This window comes from Apteryx mantelli, chromosome 2, assembly GCF_036417845.1.
Source record: "Apteryx mantelli isolate bAptMan1 chromosome 2, bAptMan1.hap1, whole genome shotgun sequence".
Classification (NCBI taxonomy): Eukaryota; Metazoa; Chordata; class Aves; order Apterygiformes; family Apterygidae; genus Apteryx; species Apteryx mantelli.
Window position 1 is genome coordinate 98,905,255 of NC_089979.1, and position 14,366 is coordinate 98,919,620.

At 40.7% G+C, this 14,366-nt stretch overlaps 1 protein-coding gene across 5 annotated transcripts in view; it reads left to right on the forward strand.

Annotated features, from left to right (window-relative positions):
- Nucleotides 1-262: 262 nt before the first annotated feature.
- Nucleotides 263-14,366, forward strand: part of TERT (telomerase reverse transcriptase) — a 43,158-nt gene continuing 29,054 nt past the window's right edge. For 4 of the 5 annotated variants that reach the window (XR_010883413.1, XR_010883411.1, XR_010883412.1 and 1 more), the window contains exons 1-4: nt 299-526; nt 1,803-3,711; nt 6,441-6,636; nt 10,983-11,172. Coding sequence is in view for 1 of the 5 variants with exons in the window: in XM_067291152.1 (XP_067147253.1) it covers nt 299-526; nt 1,803-3,711; nt 6,441-6,636; nt 10,983-11,172 (2,523 nt within the window). In the remaining 4 variants the exon portion in view is untranslated. Of the gene's footprint in view, nt 527-1,802; nt 3,712-6,440; nt 6,637-10,982; nt 11,173-14,366 lie in introns of all 5 variants that reach the window. The other variant, XR_010883414.1, reaches the window with a different exon arrangement.

Here is a 14,366-nt window from a genome sequence, read left to right on the forward strand (position 1 = left end):
GGGGCTGGACAGCGGCCTCCCGGCCCGGCCCGGCCCGGCCCGGCCCGCCTCGCCTCGCCTCGCCCGCCGCCCACCACCTCTGCGCAGCCTCGGAGGCCGCGCGGCACCTGGCCGCAGCAGCTGTGAGGCGGTTTTTCTTTTTTTTAAGTAATGCTTTTTTAAAAAGAGGCAGCAGCCCCTTACAGCTTCCTGCAGTGCTTCAGCCGTCGGCTGAGGAGCGTAAAGGCGGCGGGGGGGGAGGCGGCGGGGGGGGAGGCGCGGGGCCGCCTCAGGTGGCGGCGTGCTCCGTCTGCACAACATGGCGGGCGTCGGGCCGTTCGCGGCAGCGCTGGCCGCGCTGCGGGGCTGCTACGCCGAGGCCGCTCCGCTGGAGACCTTCATCCAGCGGCTGCGGGAGAGCGGCGCCGGCGAGGCCGAGGTGCTGCGGGCCGACGACGCCCCGTGCTACCGGACCTTCGTGGCGCAGTGCGTGGTGTGCGTCCCCCGCGGAGCCCGCTCCATCCCCCGGCCCTTCACCTTCCAGCAGGTAGGAGGGCGCGGGGGGTGCCCAAGCGTTGCCCGCTTGCTCTGCGGCACCTGCATTGCAGCGCTCCCCGCCGAGGAGCGGCAGCCCGCGCGCGCGCGTGTGGGTGTTAGTGCGGCGCGCGCGAGCAGCCTCGCCGCACTAATAGTCACTGCTGGCACCTGGTGGCGGTTGCCCCCCGCTTGCTCTCTCCCCGCTCCTCCCCTCCGCGCCTCGCTGCCATGCGGCCCCGGAGAGGGCTCCTGGGGCTGCCGCCCTCCGCGGTCGTAATGCTCTTCCTGTCCTCCATGTGTGTGCAGCGGGAGGCTACGCTCGTCTCCTCGTGGCTGTGCCTTCTCGCTTTGTCGTCTCCCTCGGCCCCCTTGCTCTTCTTCGTCCCGGAATTGTTTGATTTATGGAAGTTAAATTTTTCTCTAGCCTGCGTGGGGGTTCTCCCCCTTTCCCCTCCCTTCTAGGGGGTGAACGAACAAATTCTTAGCACCTACTGGCCCGTGGTTGGATAAGCTAAAAGATTTGCATGTCTGGGACTCTCTGACTTTGTGCTTGTTCTGTGGGGTGGAATTTAACCAAAAAAACCCCAAACACCCACCATGGCTGGGGAGCAATTAGAAATGAAAAAATACGACTTTCCTTCTGTGAGAGGATAGAGAAGAGGAGAAAAAGAATTGCTTTCCAGTTAGTGTTTAAGCAGAAAAAATTCTTCAGAGAGGAGTAAAATGGAGCTTCTCTCAGAGCTATTGTGTGCATGAGTGAAGTTGTGCTACTGCACGAAACGAATGTTGCAAGCTTATTGAGTGCTTTTTTAAATTGTGAGCTGAAATATTTATTAGAATTTGTTTACTTTACATTAGCACCTGGAGGTCCCCAGAAAGGCCATGTTAGATCCCTGTTGTGGTAGGGCCCGCACATGTGCATAGCTAGGAGCAGAGTGACCTGAAAACCTTGGAGTCTGCGCTGCTGAGAAAGTTGAGTAGCATAGGGTCTTCCCTTGTCATGAAAACCAGGATCAAAGGGGCAGAAGTTAAAAAGACTTCCCTAAAGTCATAATCTGTGGTCGCTGAATGTAAAAAATAAATAAAAATAAATTTAAAAGTCTTGTGCTGTGTTTGAAAAATCTTTTTTTAATAGGGCATTCATGAATAATATTGCTTTGAAAAGGTTTAATCTAAAACTCAAGGCTAGGATTGTGTATCTTGCGTGTCTGTTTATTTAAAGGATATGGTGTGGCATTTGGAAGAGTCCATAAAAACTAATTTTCCTTTTTTCTTTCTTTCTTCAGTTATCTAGTCAGAGTGAAGTCATCACAAGAGTTATTCAGAAACTATGTGAAAAAAGAAAAAAGAATATCCTTGCGTATGGATATTCCTTACTGGATGAAAACAGTTCTCACTTCCGAATCATGCCATCTTCAAATATATGCAGCTACCTACCCAATACTGCAACAGAAACTCTTCGTATCAGTGGCCTCTGGGAAACATTACTGAGCAGGATAGGGGATGATGTGATGATGTATTTATTGGAACACTGCGCAATCTTTATGTTAGTTCCCCCTAGTAGTTGTTATCAAGTTTGTGGGCAACCCATTTATGAACTTATTTCAAATAATGTAGAATCATCTCCAGTGTTTGTTAAACGAAGATATTCAAAGCACAGACGTAATGCCTTGTTTGATTATATGCAAAAAAGGCTTATGTTTCATAAAAAGCATCTTTCAAAATCTCAATGGTGGAAATGCAAACAAAGACCTGAAGTTCAAGTCTCCAGCAGGGGAAATCAAAAAAATAACAAAATACAGTGCTTAGTGTCCAGTTTGGCATATTCTGCTAAAGATAATTTTAAAGCAAGTGAACAGATCGGAATGGTAACTGAACATCTGGAAAATCAGATTAGCCCAGGTTTATCTTCGTCGACTACAGCCCTGTCTTTGAAAAGGAAGCTTGTTAGGGAACAACTTAAAATCACAGCTAAGAGAGCAAAAGTAGAGGAGAAAGCACTAGAGAAAGAGGCTTGGAATCACAGTCCTGGCATAAACCAAAGTAGTTCAAAGAGATATGGAACTGGGTATGTAGCATCACATTCTGTAAATCTTACTAAAGAAAAGTACATTTCTAAAAGAAGTGACAGTGATATGTCTGGTCCTTCTTTAGCTCACAAATCTTATGATGGGAAGGAGAAATTTGTTGCAGATGAAAAAACATTTCTGCGAGGAGTTCAGAGTAACAAACCTTTTAAGTCCAGCATTGAAATGCAAGCAGAATCTAATAGAAAGGGAGTAGAGATGCATATGTACAAATCTCAGGTGGATTCTGTACAACTTAAACCAATGGAAGGTATTTCTTCAAAATACAGAAGGCCGGAAAGTCGCCTAGTTCATCTGGGAAAGAAATTACCAAATACGATCTTGCATTCTGGAGTGTACATTGAGAGGAAGTCTCTTCTGTATTCTCGCTGGAGTTTCAAAGAATGTTTTCCTAAATGGTTTTTACTGAATCGCTTGAAGGGTTGTCAGACAAGTGGAAGACAGCTTGTAGAAACTATATTCTTAAGCCAAAATCTGTTGGAGCAAAAACGCAATCAAAGTCTGCCACATCACAACTGGAGAAAGAAAAGGTTGCCCAAACGCTACTGGCAGATGAGAAATATATTTCAGAAATTGGTAAAGAACCATGGAAAGTGTCCTTATTCATTTCTCCTGAAAAAAAATTGCCCTGTTGGGATTTCTGAAACCAGTGCGGGAAAAGCTGAGTTGCCTTGTCAGTCAGCATCACCTGGGGGAGCAGAGGTTCGCAAGCAAGTAGAACAGTTTGGGAAAGAGTCTACTAAGCGCATGACAAGCAGCAGCCAGAAGGGTGGTCTCACTGATGTGCCGAATGACTTATGTGTTCCTCTTCCAAAATTTCTGTGTGGGAAGTCAAAGAGCGAGGAGCCAAATCCTGGAGAGGTGTGTGATTCGGCCATCAGGGAGCTTCTCAGGCAGCACAGCAGCCACTGGCAGGTGTATGTCTTTGTGCGGCAGTGCCTGGAGCGAGTGATCCCTGCAGAGCTGTGGGGTTCAAACCTTAACAAATGCCGGTTCTTAAAAAATGTGAAAGCCTTCATTTCCATGGGAAAGTTTGCTAAGCTTTCATTGCGGGAGTTGATGTGGAAGATGAGAGTGAATGACTGCATGTGGCTTCGTCTAGTCAAAGGTACTCCTTACATTAAAATAAGGAACTAAGTAGTGGGATCAGATGACTGGTATTTGGGTTTAAGCTGGGGAGGGGGAGCTGAAGCTGGGATTCAGAGTTTGTAGGGTTCACTGGTGCTAGCTACAGCTTAGAGAGCAAGCGTGGTAGTGTTTGTCATAATTGATATGGAAGAATACCCTTAAGTCCATCTTCCTATGTGCTCGAAACTTAAGTTTTTCATCATTTTCATGAATGCTTTTTTGTTTAATGGGATGAACTTTTCATAAACATGAATTCAGACCTGGGGCTTTAAACAAAACTCCTTCCTCTTTCTTTCCGACCCCTGCCCCCCCTCCCCCCAAATTGCAAGTAACCAAGAAATCTCATTCAAGTAACACTTAAGCATGTAAGGAACAAATGCAGACTGCCTTAAGTGGCAGTGGTTACTTGAAGCCTTCAGAAAGAGTGAAAGGCAAAGTGAGACACTCAGAGACATCAGTCCTTCTGCTATGAGAGTAAACCTTCATCCTGCAGCTTGGGGGGGGGGGGGGGGTTGTGTTTTTTTTTTTTTTTCTTCACCCCCACCTCTACCTTAGCAAAGAGACTTGTGTGCCCTGGGATGTATGAAGTAGAGGGGGTTGCCCACCATCTCCTTCCCTGAGAATGGGAGACCCTTGCTAATGGGAACTACTTCAGGCCAAATAGTTGTTGATGTGGAGTGGTCTGGAGTACTCAGGGGCTGAAAGCTGGCTTTAAGGAAGACAGGAACATCAGCTGGTTGCTCCAAGCTCCATGTAAATCCCTTCTGTTTAAGGATCACTTTAAGAAAACTTAATTTTAGGCTGAAGCTGTTCTGTGCTTGATTGCTGTGGGATCTAATGCAAATAGTAATTTTTGTGTGCTTCCATTTGCCATCTATAAAACTTCTTTCCATGGTATATTTGCAGTATTTATTCGCACCTGGTAATATACTTGGATCCCACAATAATGTGAGCTGAAACTTGCATTCCTTTTTAAAAGGTGTGGTGGGGTTCTAAAATTACTTCATGTTCTGTGTAACATAGGAGGAAAATAAAAAGCCTGAGATCTGAGAACTGATGTCAAAAATAGGGGAGATGCACCTGCATAAGAAACTGTTAATTCTAGCAAAGATAGTGCCTCTTTATTCAGAAACTTTGGCTGAAAAAATATACTTAAATACTCAGTGTTTTGAAAAGCATTTTTAAATATAATTTGGTTCACAGTAATTTGAAATGTAAGTATTATTTTACTCTCTGGACTTATTCCAAGAAAACTGAAACATAGGCTTAATTTTAATTTTCATAAAACCACTCTTTTGTGCTTGAATTCTAAAATGTGTTTAAATGCTTTAATGTATTGTAGGGTGTTGTTTGTTTGTTTGTTTGTTTGTTTTTCTCCAAGAGTAGCAGTTGCTTTGTGTGCATCCCCTGAACTCTAGGCAGGATTCATTCCATTACAATGTTATTTACATCTTTTGTCAAGAAAATAGAAAAATAATGACAGTGTTCAAGGACAGCTGTTTAATATGCTGTTTTGTGTATTTTACTGCCAGTGTATTATGACTGTTCACTTGCAGAATTTTCTAATAGTCACTGGATTTTGCATCGGTGGTTTCCGCTGACATGGTTTCCACTGACATGAAAACTGTTTCTGTATGGTAGTTGCTTTCAAGAACAACCCTGCTCCTCCCCCCCCACCTTTTTTCTTTGGTGCTGTGCATACATGAAAGTGTCTGCCTCGAAGAGCACAAAAACCAAACAGCAGAGACCTGGAAACCAATTTTCATTTTATAAGTTTCAGTCTTTTTCAGCCTCAATTCTCATGTGTCAAAATTGAGCTGTGTTTAACATGTTTGTATAATAATCTTCAATAAGATGTATTACACATCATCATTCTGTAGAATTTCTTAAATTATCCTATTATATTTTCCTGAATTCTACTTTCAGATTTAATTAGGAGAGTACTTTGAAAGGTTACAAAAATTCAGTATTGTAGGCAAAGGGGGAACAAACCCTGTCCTATCTGCCGTTTTAGACATCCCCCAAAAATATATGCAGGCTTAAATTTGACAATAGCTAGAAAAGCTCAGGGTTCATACTTATTGTGCAATCTAAATATTATAAGGGCTGATTGACTTAGAGTGATTTTTGACTGCAGCAATAAGTTTTATATAGGATGTTTGAAATAAGCAGAGTCTAACCTTGAAATTTTTTTTATGTAAATCAGGAAATCTGAATATCATTTTCCTCATCAAGTCAGTTCAGTTCTATTATTATTTTTACAATATACCTAAGAATTTTCATTCTTTGACTTTTAAATAAAGTGTTATGCTCTAATAGACTCTTATCTCCCAATTTTCTATAACCTGTGGAACATTTTACCTTTCCCTTCACAATAATCGTGCCATTGCGTATTAAAGATCTTGCACAGTCAACTTTGGAAGAAGAAAGTAAGTCTTTGGGCCAGCAATTGCATATATTGTTATCCTGTGTACCAGTTTGTCACTACAACTTTGTTTCCATCTATGTACTTTAAGCTTTGGTAAAATTAATTAATGCCAGTGAAAATTTGGAGTTGCATCTGTGCAATTGTTTGTATTTTCTTTCTTTCTATTAACATCAAGCTAAGAGAAGAGTATATGTGTGCTTTCTTGTTTGTTCTGTTTTTTTTTTTTTCCTAACACAAATAGTTGATACTTACTATAACTACATTTGAATTGTTTATTGAAGGTGATCACTTTGTTCCTGCCTATGAACATTGTTTCCGTGAAGACCTTTTGGCTAAATTCCTATACTGGCTGATGGATACCTATGTTGTTGAGTTGCTCAGATCATTTTTCTATATCACCGAGACCATGTTCCAGAAAAACATGCTTTTCTACTACCGAAAGCTTATTTGGGGCAAGTTACAGAACATTGGAATTAGGTAACAATAGAAAGCTAATCAAACATTAATGAAAATATGGAAATCTCATGTCTTGCAGTGTAAACTTATAATTCTGCTTTCATTTGTTGCCCATTCATCCTCTTTTTTCATTCACTTAATTTTCCAAAAGTAAATGTGACTGTACTATGCTAGACTTGTAAATTCAGAAATGTTTTGTGTGAGAAAACTGATTCAAATGTTGATTTCTTTGATAATAATCAACTTTTGAGATAATATTCATTATGAGGAGGATTTTGTTTTGGTGAGTCAAACTTGCACCTTTTAATAATGAATGAAACATGGTGGAAAAATCCCAACGTAACCTTGGGAAAGCTAATTTTAAAAATTACTCAGCTCTCTTTAGCAGTTCTAACTTCAAAAGTTTGAACTTTGAGTTCAGAGAGTAGGTCTGTATGGCTTTTAGTTATTTTGTTGTGTGGGTTTTTTGTGTTTGTGGGTTTTTTTTTCCTTAATAAGATTAAGGGATTTAAAAGCTGCAGCACTTTTTTTTAATGCAGCTGTGAAACTCCATGCTGCTTGTTCGTTCTTAAAAATGCTTGTATGAATTTAAGTTGGGACATTATTTAGGATAAAATTATAAGTGATTAAGTGAGAAAATAAGAAAAATCTGAAGGGAGTTTTAATGAACAATATTGCACCAACGTCTCCTTAGTTCATCCCTTTTGGGTTATCAGTATAAACTGTTGGTGTCCAGGAAACTCTTATAACTGTAAAAAAATGATCATATTTGTTTTGTTTTAATTGCCATTTTTTATATAGTGAAATTCTTGCATTTACAGTGGTCTGTTGGTCTACAATGTTGTATGTGTGAGTTGTTTTTTTCACTGCCCTGAGCTTAACATTGGTAACTTCTTCAAAGCAGCTGTTGTGCCTATGTGTTTATTAATGGGGCCTTAGTCCAGAATACGCAGTAAAAATAGTGGTGGCATATTGTCTGTCTTGTGTTTAAACTAACAGCCTTAGTGTTGTAATTAGCATTTTATGCAATGTTACTGTACTTCAAGAGCTAACATACTCTTCTTTATTTTGCCTGAAGTATCATCAAATACTAAATTTTACATATTAGAGATAATACTGCCTTTAATGGGGTGTATGCTTAAAAGAAAATAAGTATTTTTTTGTTCTCAGCCCTTTTCTCCCCTATTCCCAGTTTGTCCCCCAAAAAACATTTAAGGACAGAGTGGTCTGCACTTAAAAGGCCCTAATCTGGGCTGATCCCATGTCTTCCTGTTTCCTCCTCACTTACTTTCCCACCATACAGGAAGCACCTTCTCACCTTTGGCTCAGGAAGTCCCTGAACTGCAGATGACTGGAAACTGGGGGAGCATCCCAAAGAAGTACTGCTGAGTGCTTTCCCCAGGCATGCTAAAAGGACAGGGTGTTAGCTGTTGGCTATAGGATATGTGGCTATATGGACTTTTAGTCCGACCCCAGTAGGTGCTCTTAAACTTCATTCATGAGGTTAGGGTTTTCAGCACTTTGCTTTTTACTGTGTGCTGTGTAACATGAGGTCTCCTACTAATTCTGCTCACTACATTCATGCAGGTGGCAAGCTGCCTGTTCCACATGGTAGGAGAGAAAGTGGGGCTAGAGGTGATGGGAAACAGCTATTTAGGGCTGCCTGTGCTGCCTTGGCCACATCTAGACTCCCCAGGCACCATCCCCTCTTCATTTTCAGGCATTGGTGAATCAGTGCCCAGGCAGTTGAGCTGTTTCCAATTTCCCTGTAGGAAGAAGTCTCAGGTGTTGCCCTAATGGCTGTTCTGTGACTGCCGTGGTTCTCCTCCCTCCCTCCTCAGCTGGAGGTGTTCATAGTGATTGCTTTGAGCTGGCTCACAGGAAGGCATTTACAGCCAAGCATAGCCACTGATGCCTTTCCAGTTCTTTTGCATCTGCCTTTGGGGGTGGGAGAATGGATGAAAGAACTGGACTGGATGGATCTGGACTTTATTTATGTCTTTACACTACATTGTCCTTAGGAGTAACTGTCTATCCTAACAGGCCAGCCATATGAGCAGATCTTCCTGTGCAAAATCCCACTCATGGACCACAATTCAGAGAGGGGACTCAAATCTGTAATTTGTCATGCTGTATTTGTGAGAGTGCACTAGTCATTTTGCACACAGAAAAAACTTTCTGACTACTAATTTTTGAAGATGTATCAAACTTTATACCCCAAGTTAAAAACAGTACTTATTCTCTATTAAGAAAAATTCAGTATTTCGTGATACAGTTGCTTCAAGTGACCTGGCCCATAGAATGCAAAATTATTTTTTAAAAGCAATGTACCCAACTTCATGGTAACAGCACCTGTGTGTGTTTTTTTGTTTGCTTGCTTGTTTGTTTGTTTGTTTTACAAGGACCAAACCCTCCCTACTCTTGTTACACACAGTGGCTGCCTAGGATTGAAAATACTGCAGGAGTTATGAGTCTCCTACATTATTGATGATATTTTGTCACCCTACAATGTAGGAGATTCAAAGACAGCCCAACTATGCACTTAAATCCTCCACATTCGAGTATGCAACAGGGCTGTGAGTGTACAAATGAAAGTAGGATGGTTCAACAACTACTAGATCAGTGAATGTTCAAAGTCATCAGCCCTGCTGTAAATGACATGAAATATGCAATGATTGTTGCTGCAGGCAAAATGACATCAGATTCCACAACAGGCCTGAGGAAGTAATGATGAAGGTCTGCTGATAGTCAGCCTCTCTATTCACTTTTAGAGGAAGTCAGAGGCCCCCCCCCCGCCCCTTTCTCTCATGTCTTAAATACAAATTCCAAAGGGATGGACATTTGATCATTTAGTTGTTTCTATTGAACTGGAGTGATTTGTTTAATTTTAGGGATCCAGCTAATACTGTAGTGCATGCAGAATTTTTCTAGGTACCAGAAAGAAACCAAGTCAAATAAGTGATCTCTAGCTATGAAAAAGTCATCTTCTGTCCCTTCTGCTGTACTTTGGGCTACGTCTGTCATGGGAATATAGTGCCTAAGTTTAAATGTAAATCCTGAAAATATTTGCTCAGTAGTAGCTCAACTTGGAGAGCCTGGATGCCTAGATGCCTTCCAGTTGGCATGCCCTGTGTCACTCAGGCCTTGACAGTCCCAAGATGCTGAATCATTAGTTCAAACGTGAGTTGTATGACCTAAGATAAGTATTTATGTGCCTATTTTGTCTGTAAGCTTGACCTCTTAGATGTCTCCTAGAACATGCTTATCAGGTTTGTACCATCCATCCTTTTCCTTCTGTGATAGTGGGGCCTCCTTTTGCTAAACCAAGCCATTGGTGTGGGGGGGATCTGAAAAATCTGAATGAAAATTTGCGTTCAGATCCCTTTTTCTAAGGCAATTTGAATCATCTCATTTCTCAGGGGAGTATCCCAACCACTAGGCTGTAGGGCTTTCTGGAACAATAGCTTTTGTCCTTCTAAACAATACCAGCAGTTCAGAAGATGGGTCCAGGTCTGCCGTGTTGCAGATAGGGTGCTCTAACAATAAGGTATTAAGTAAAAGCAAAGCCTTTTTGCACCACCTCCTTCCCCCACTTCATTGAATTAATCTGGACTAGGTCAAACTGAACAGTAATCCCTGAGGGGGTGTCTGTGAGGTGGAAACGTAGCTCCTGGTAAAATAGACATAGGGAACTTGGAATCTGTGCCTTAGAAGCCATCCCTTTTCATTGTTTTCTATTGTTTACTTTAGCTGACTGCTGCTCATCAGGCTGGATCTTTTCAATCCTGTTACTGGATACCTAAATGCCCTCCTCACCTCATATACATACCCTAGTTTCTCAGTTCACTATGATTTCTAATAGGTAGCAGAGCCCCTGAATGTTTGGATGGAGGGGGAACTACCCATTAGTGTATAAATCCTTCCCTGAATCTTTCCTAATGTAGTTTTCAGAAAGTCCTATCCAACTAAGTACATATCTTGTAAGCCTCTGAAACCATGAAAAATATCTAAGTTCCCATTGTTTTGAATTAAAAATATCTACATTAACACAAATGAAAATGTAACTACAGATTAGCTAAGTACATTTGAAAATTGTGAAATACTTTATCTTAATTTGCACAGCATCAAGCAGAAATATATGCTACTTCATTATTTCATTACATTTTCATTAAGATACTGTGGAGTTTTTCTGAAATTCACAGATTTCCATTTGGTACCTTGGATTGAACATTGATATGAAGTCAATTTCTGCAGTAGCATTTGTAATTATCTTAGTAAACTATTTGGCTCCAGTTATCATAAAGAAATGAAATATTTGTAACCTTCTTCATTTTCTATTGTTTCCTCTCTATGTATTTATATTTTAGAAACCATTTCGCCAAAGTACATCTACGTGCTTTATCTTCAGAGGAGATTGAAGCTATCCATCAAAAAAAAAATGTTCCTATGGCATCAAAGCTCCGGTTCATTCCCAAACCAAATGGGTTAAGACCCATAGTAAAAGTGAGCGGTGTTGTTGAAGCAAGAGCATTCAGCAAGGAAAGCAGAGAAAAGAAGGTTTTTATTTTCTTTGTTGTTTTATGGATTTGATCTGGGCAGCTAATATGAGGATGAGTGGGTTTCTTTTTTTATATGTTATGTAGTACTGGTTAAAGTGATGAACTGGAATCTTCAAATCAGAATGAATGGACCATTGTAACTTAGCTTAGTTTCTTCCTTCTCCATGCTTAATTATCGTTAGCCTCCAATTACAGAATTGCAGTTTTGTTTGCAAGCCTGTCTTAAGAAATGAGTTTCACATGATGACACAGTCATGTTTTCTTCCGCTCCCCTTTTCATCCCCTTTCCTTGCCTTACTAACATTGTCGGAGTGTGTTTGACTCTGGCCATCCATGGGGATAGAATTTTGGAAATCTCAAAGGCATTAAGTACTCAGTATTCAGTACTAATGTGCTGTATATGTTTGGCTCACCAGAGAGTGAGGGACAGATGACTCTAGCCCATTGGGATTTACAAGAGTACTTGATCGGCTAGTTGGCTATTATGCCAGGTCAACCCAGGGTGTCCATCCCTGTTAGCAGGTCAAGCAACGGTGAGTTGGGTGTGTTACAGGAGAAGGTCTAGAAAGGACAAGGAAGCTAGGTGAAATAGAGTAGAGAGGTTGGAAGGAAGCTGGTAATTACTGCAGCATGGGAACAGACAGAACCACACAGTTCACAGAATAATCGATTTAAAAGACCAGTTAACCACAAGACATAGTGGGAACCAAATTCCAGTATTTCCCATGACTAAATTAATTTCTTTTCCTTAAGACTGCATCCCGTTCAATAGACAAGATGAAGTGTTCCCCAAATGGGTGAACATTGGTTCAATGGCTTCTTAGTACTCATAGTTCAGTGTGATCTCAGACCCTATTTACCGGACATCATCCAAAAGCTGCTCTGAAGTGTTACTTTCTTCAGTCTTTCTATGGCAATCATACTGTTGGATTTGAAAGTATGCACACAGTCATTTTGGAAATAGCTGCAGTGCTTTAAAGGTGTTTTTGCTCCTGTAATAGATCTGGCATAAAGCATGAATGCACTGAAGAAGATGAAGGTTCAAAGTCAGCAGTGTTAGTGGTTTCTGCTAACCTGCTGCACAGGAGCTGAGAGGGAATATCTGTGCCTGCTTAAAGGTGGGAGCAATGGGCTCCTGTTGGAGAGTGCTGACAAGCAACTGAGCACAGTGAAGTCTTTTATTATAGTTATTATGAAAAGACCTCATCTGTCTAAACTAGGAGAGCATCACAAAACATAGCTAATGATTTTCATAAATTCCATGAAAGACAAGGTAGTAGTGTTACATCTCTTCTCAGACAGTAGACTGAGACAGAGAAAAGTGTGTTGTGCAAAACAATCACTTTATTCATTATGGAAGTGTCGCTACTCAGCTTGTTTCTGCCATTGCCTTTTATCATCCAGCCTGTTCCAGTTTTTCATCCTGAGCCATATCTAGCTTGTCTCTGCTCTCCAGTTTCCTCCTAGCATTTAAATCATAGGAGGAAAGCTATCTTCCTGTTCTGTATGTCTGACAACATTTCAGGTTTTGGAATTTGGAAGTCAATCTGGAATTTTGGGAGTAGTCGTGGCTGGCTTCTGTAGCTCTACAGTGGAATGTATCCAGATGAACAGCCAAAGATAAATCTCCCCAGAATCCAGCTAACTGATTTATGATTCATGGGCAAGTCAAGCTTTGCTCCAAAAAAAGTGGTGGAATGAATCCAGTTCTGTGAGTTTATCTTCAAATCAGCATAGATTTTGTTGTATTTTAAAGATCTGTATATTTGTTTGGCATCCTTCTTATCTTTTCATTTGGACCAGTATTATTTCTTTCCCCCCCTCCCTTTTTTTTTTCTAGTGCAAAGTCCAAAGCACTGTGAGGGAGGTGATTTGTTTGTGCATTTATAGATTTTTACTACATTCTACAAAGATTCCAGCAGATCCTTAAATTTTGCAAAAATGTTCTTAGCCCTGTGGATTAGACCTGTTCTGAGGAACTAGTAAGAGGCTGGAGGGAATTCCTTTCACCATTCAAACAAGGAGCTATTGTGAATACTGCACATCCAGGTCTCTCTTTTTTGGCTTAGTTCAAACCAATCTTTGAGCTCTGAAGCCTCAATTGCTATGCTTTTATTGATTCCGCCTGCTAACATCCTTATGGCTATCAGCTTTTGTGAAAAGAAATAATTTGATATTAAAGGAACCATCCTGGGATATTTAAGAAGGAAAGAAGGAACTTTTCTGCTGACCATTATTTTGATTTTCCTGCTTCTTTTCATGTTCGTGAGCTACATTTTCCTTTTGGATTGTGTTTCTTAAGAACTGGGCCTATACCAGCAAGGACATCACAGGAGTAGTGGTCAGGAAAGTGTCTTAATTTTCATAAATCTTTGTTATATAAACTGGTCAAAAATGCTTTGCAATATCAACCAATCGATTAACAAAACTTCTTACCTTGTGTAAAATAGTGAAGTTGGATCATGTTGTTTTACAGGCAGTGGTACTCTAAAATTTTTGATGTGCTTGAGTTTTGCCAGCTTTTCATTGAAAGCTGTAGTTGATTTTTTAAGTGCAAAAATAAATGTCCTCAGATGAACTAGAATGCTTCCAAAGTTAGCAATTTCAGTTCATCCATATCATGATCACAATACTGCCGTTGAGAGTAAGAAATCTCTTATGTTCCATGTATACGTTTTGGAGGATTTCTTCAAAATTCTAAACTGGTTGACGCATATCTCAAGTTTGCCTTTTCATCTTTCTTTTATAGCCCCATCTGGCAGTTTTTTCCTTAAGGTATTGACAGAGCAACATCTAGCTAATCAAGCTGCAAGACTTCACTTCTGCTGTACTTTACTATCCCCATAGCTGAGAGTTAAATGTTTGCAAAAGTACCTGCATGTGATCCAGAGGCTCAGCTGACAACACGTGGTTTTAGCCTAAGAAAAGTTACCTTGTAATTGGTGATGGTTTTATTTGCTGAAGTCCATCTATTAATGTCCTTAACTATCACTCCTTGATTTCAACGAGTTAAACACAGAACAAATATTTTCTCTGGGATTTAAATATACTAAAAAATCTCTGAGGCTTTTTGTCACTTCCATGTAGTTATTGGAGCTATACTCAGGCTTTCTGAAAGCTGTAGATGACCAAAAAATATAGTAAATATACAAAGTGCATCTCAGATTTCATCCAAACGTAAAATCTCTGTAT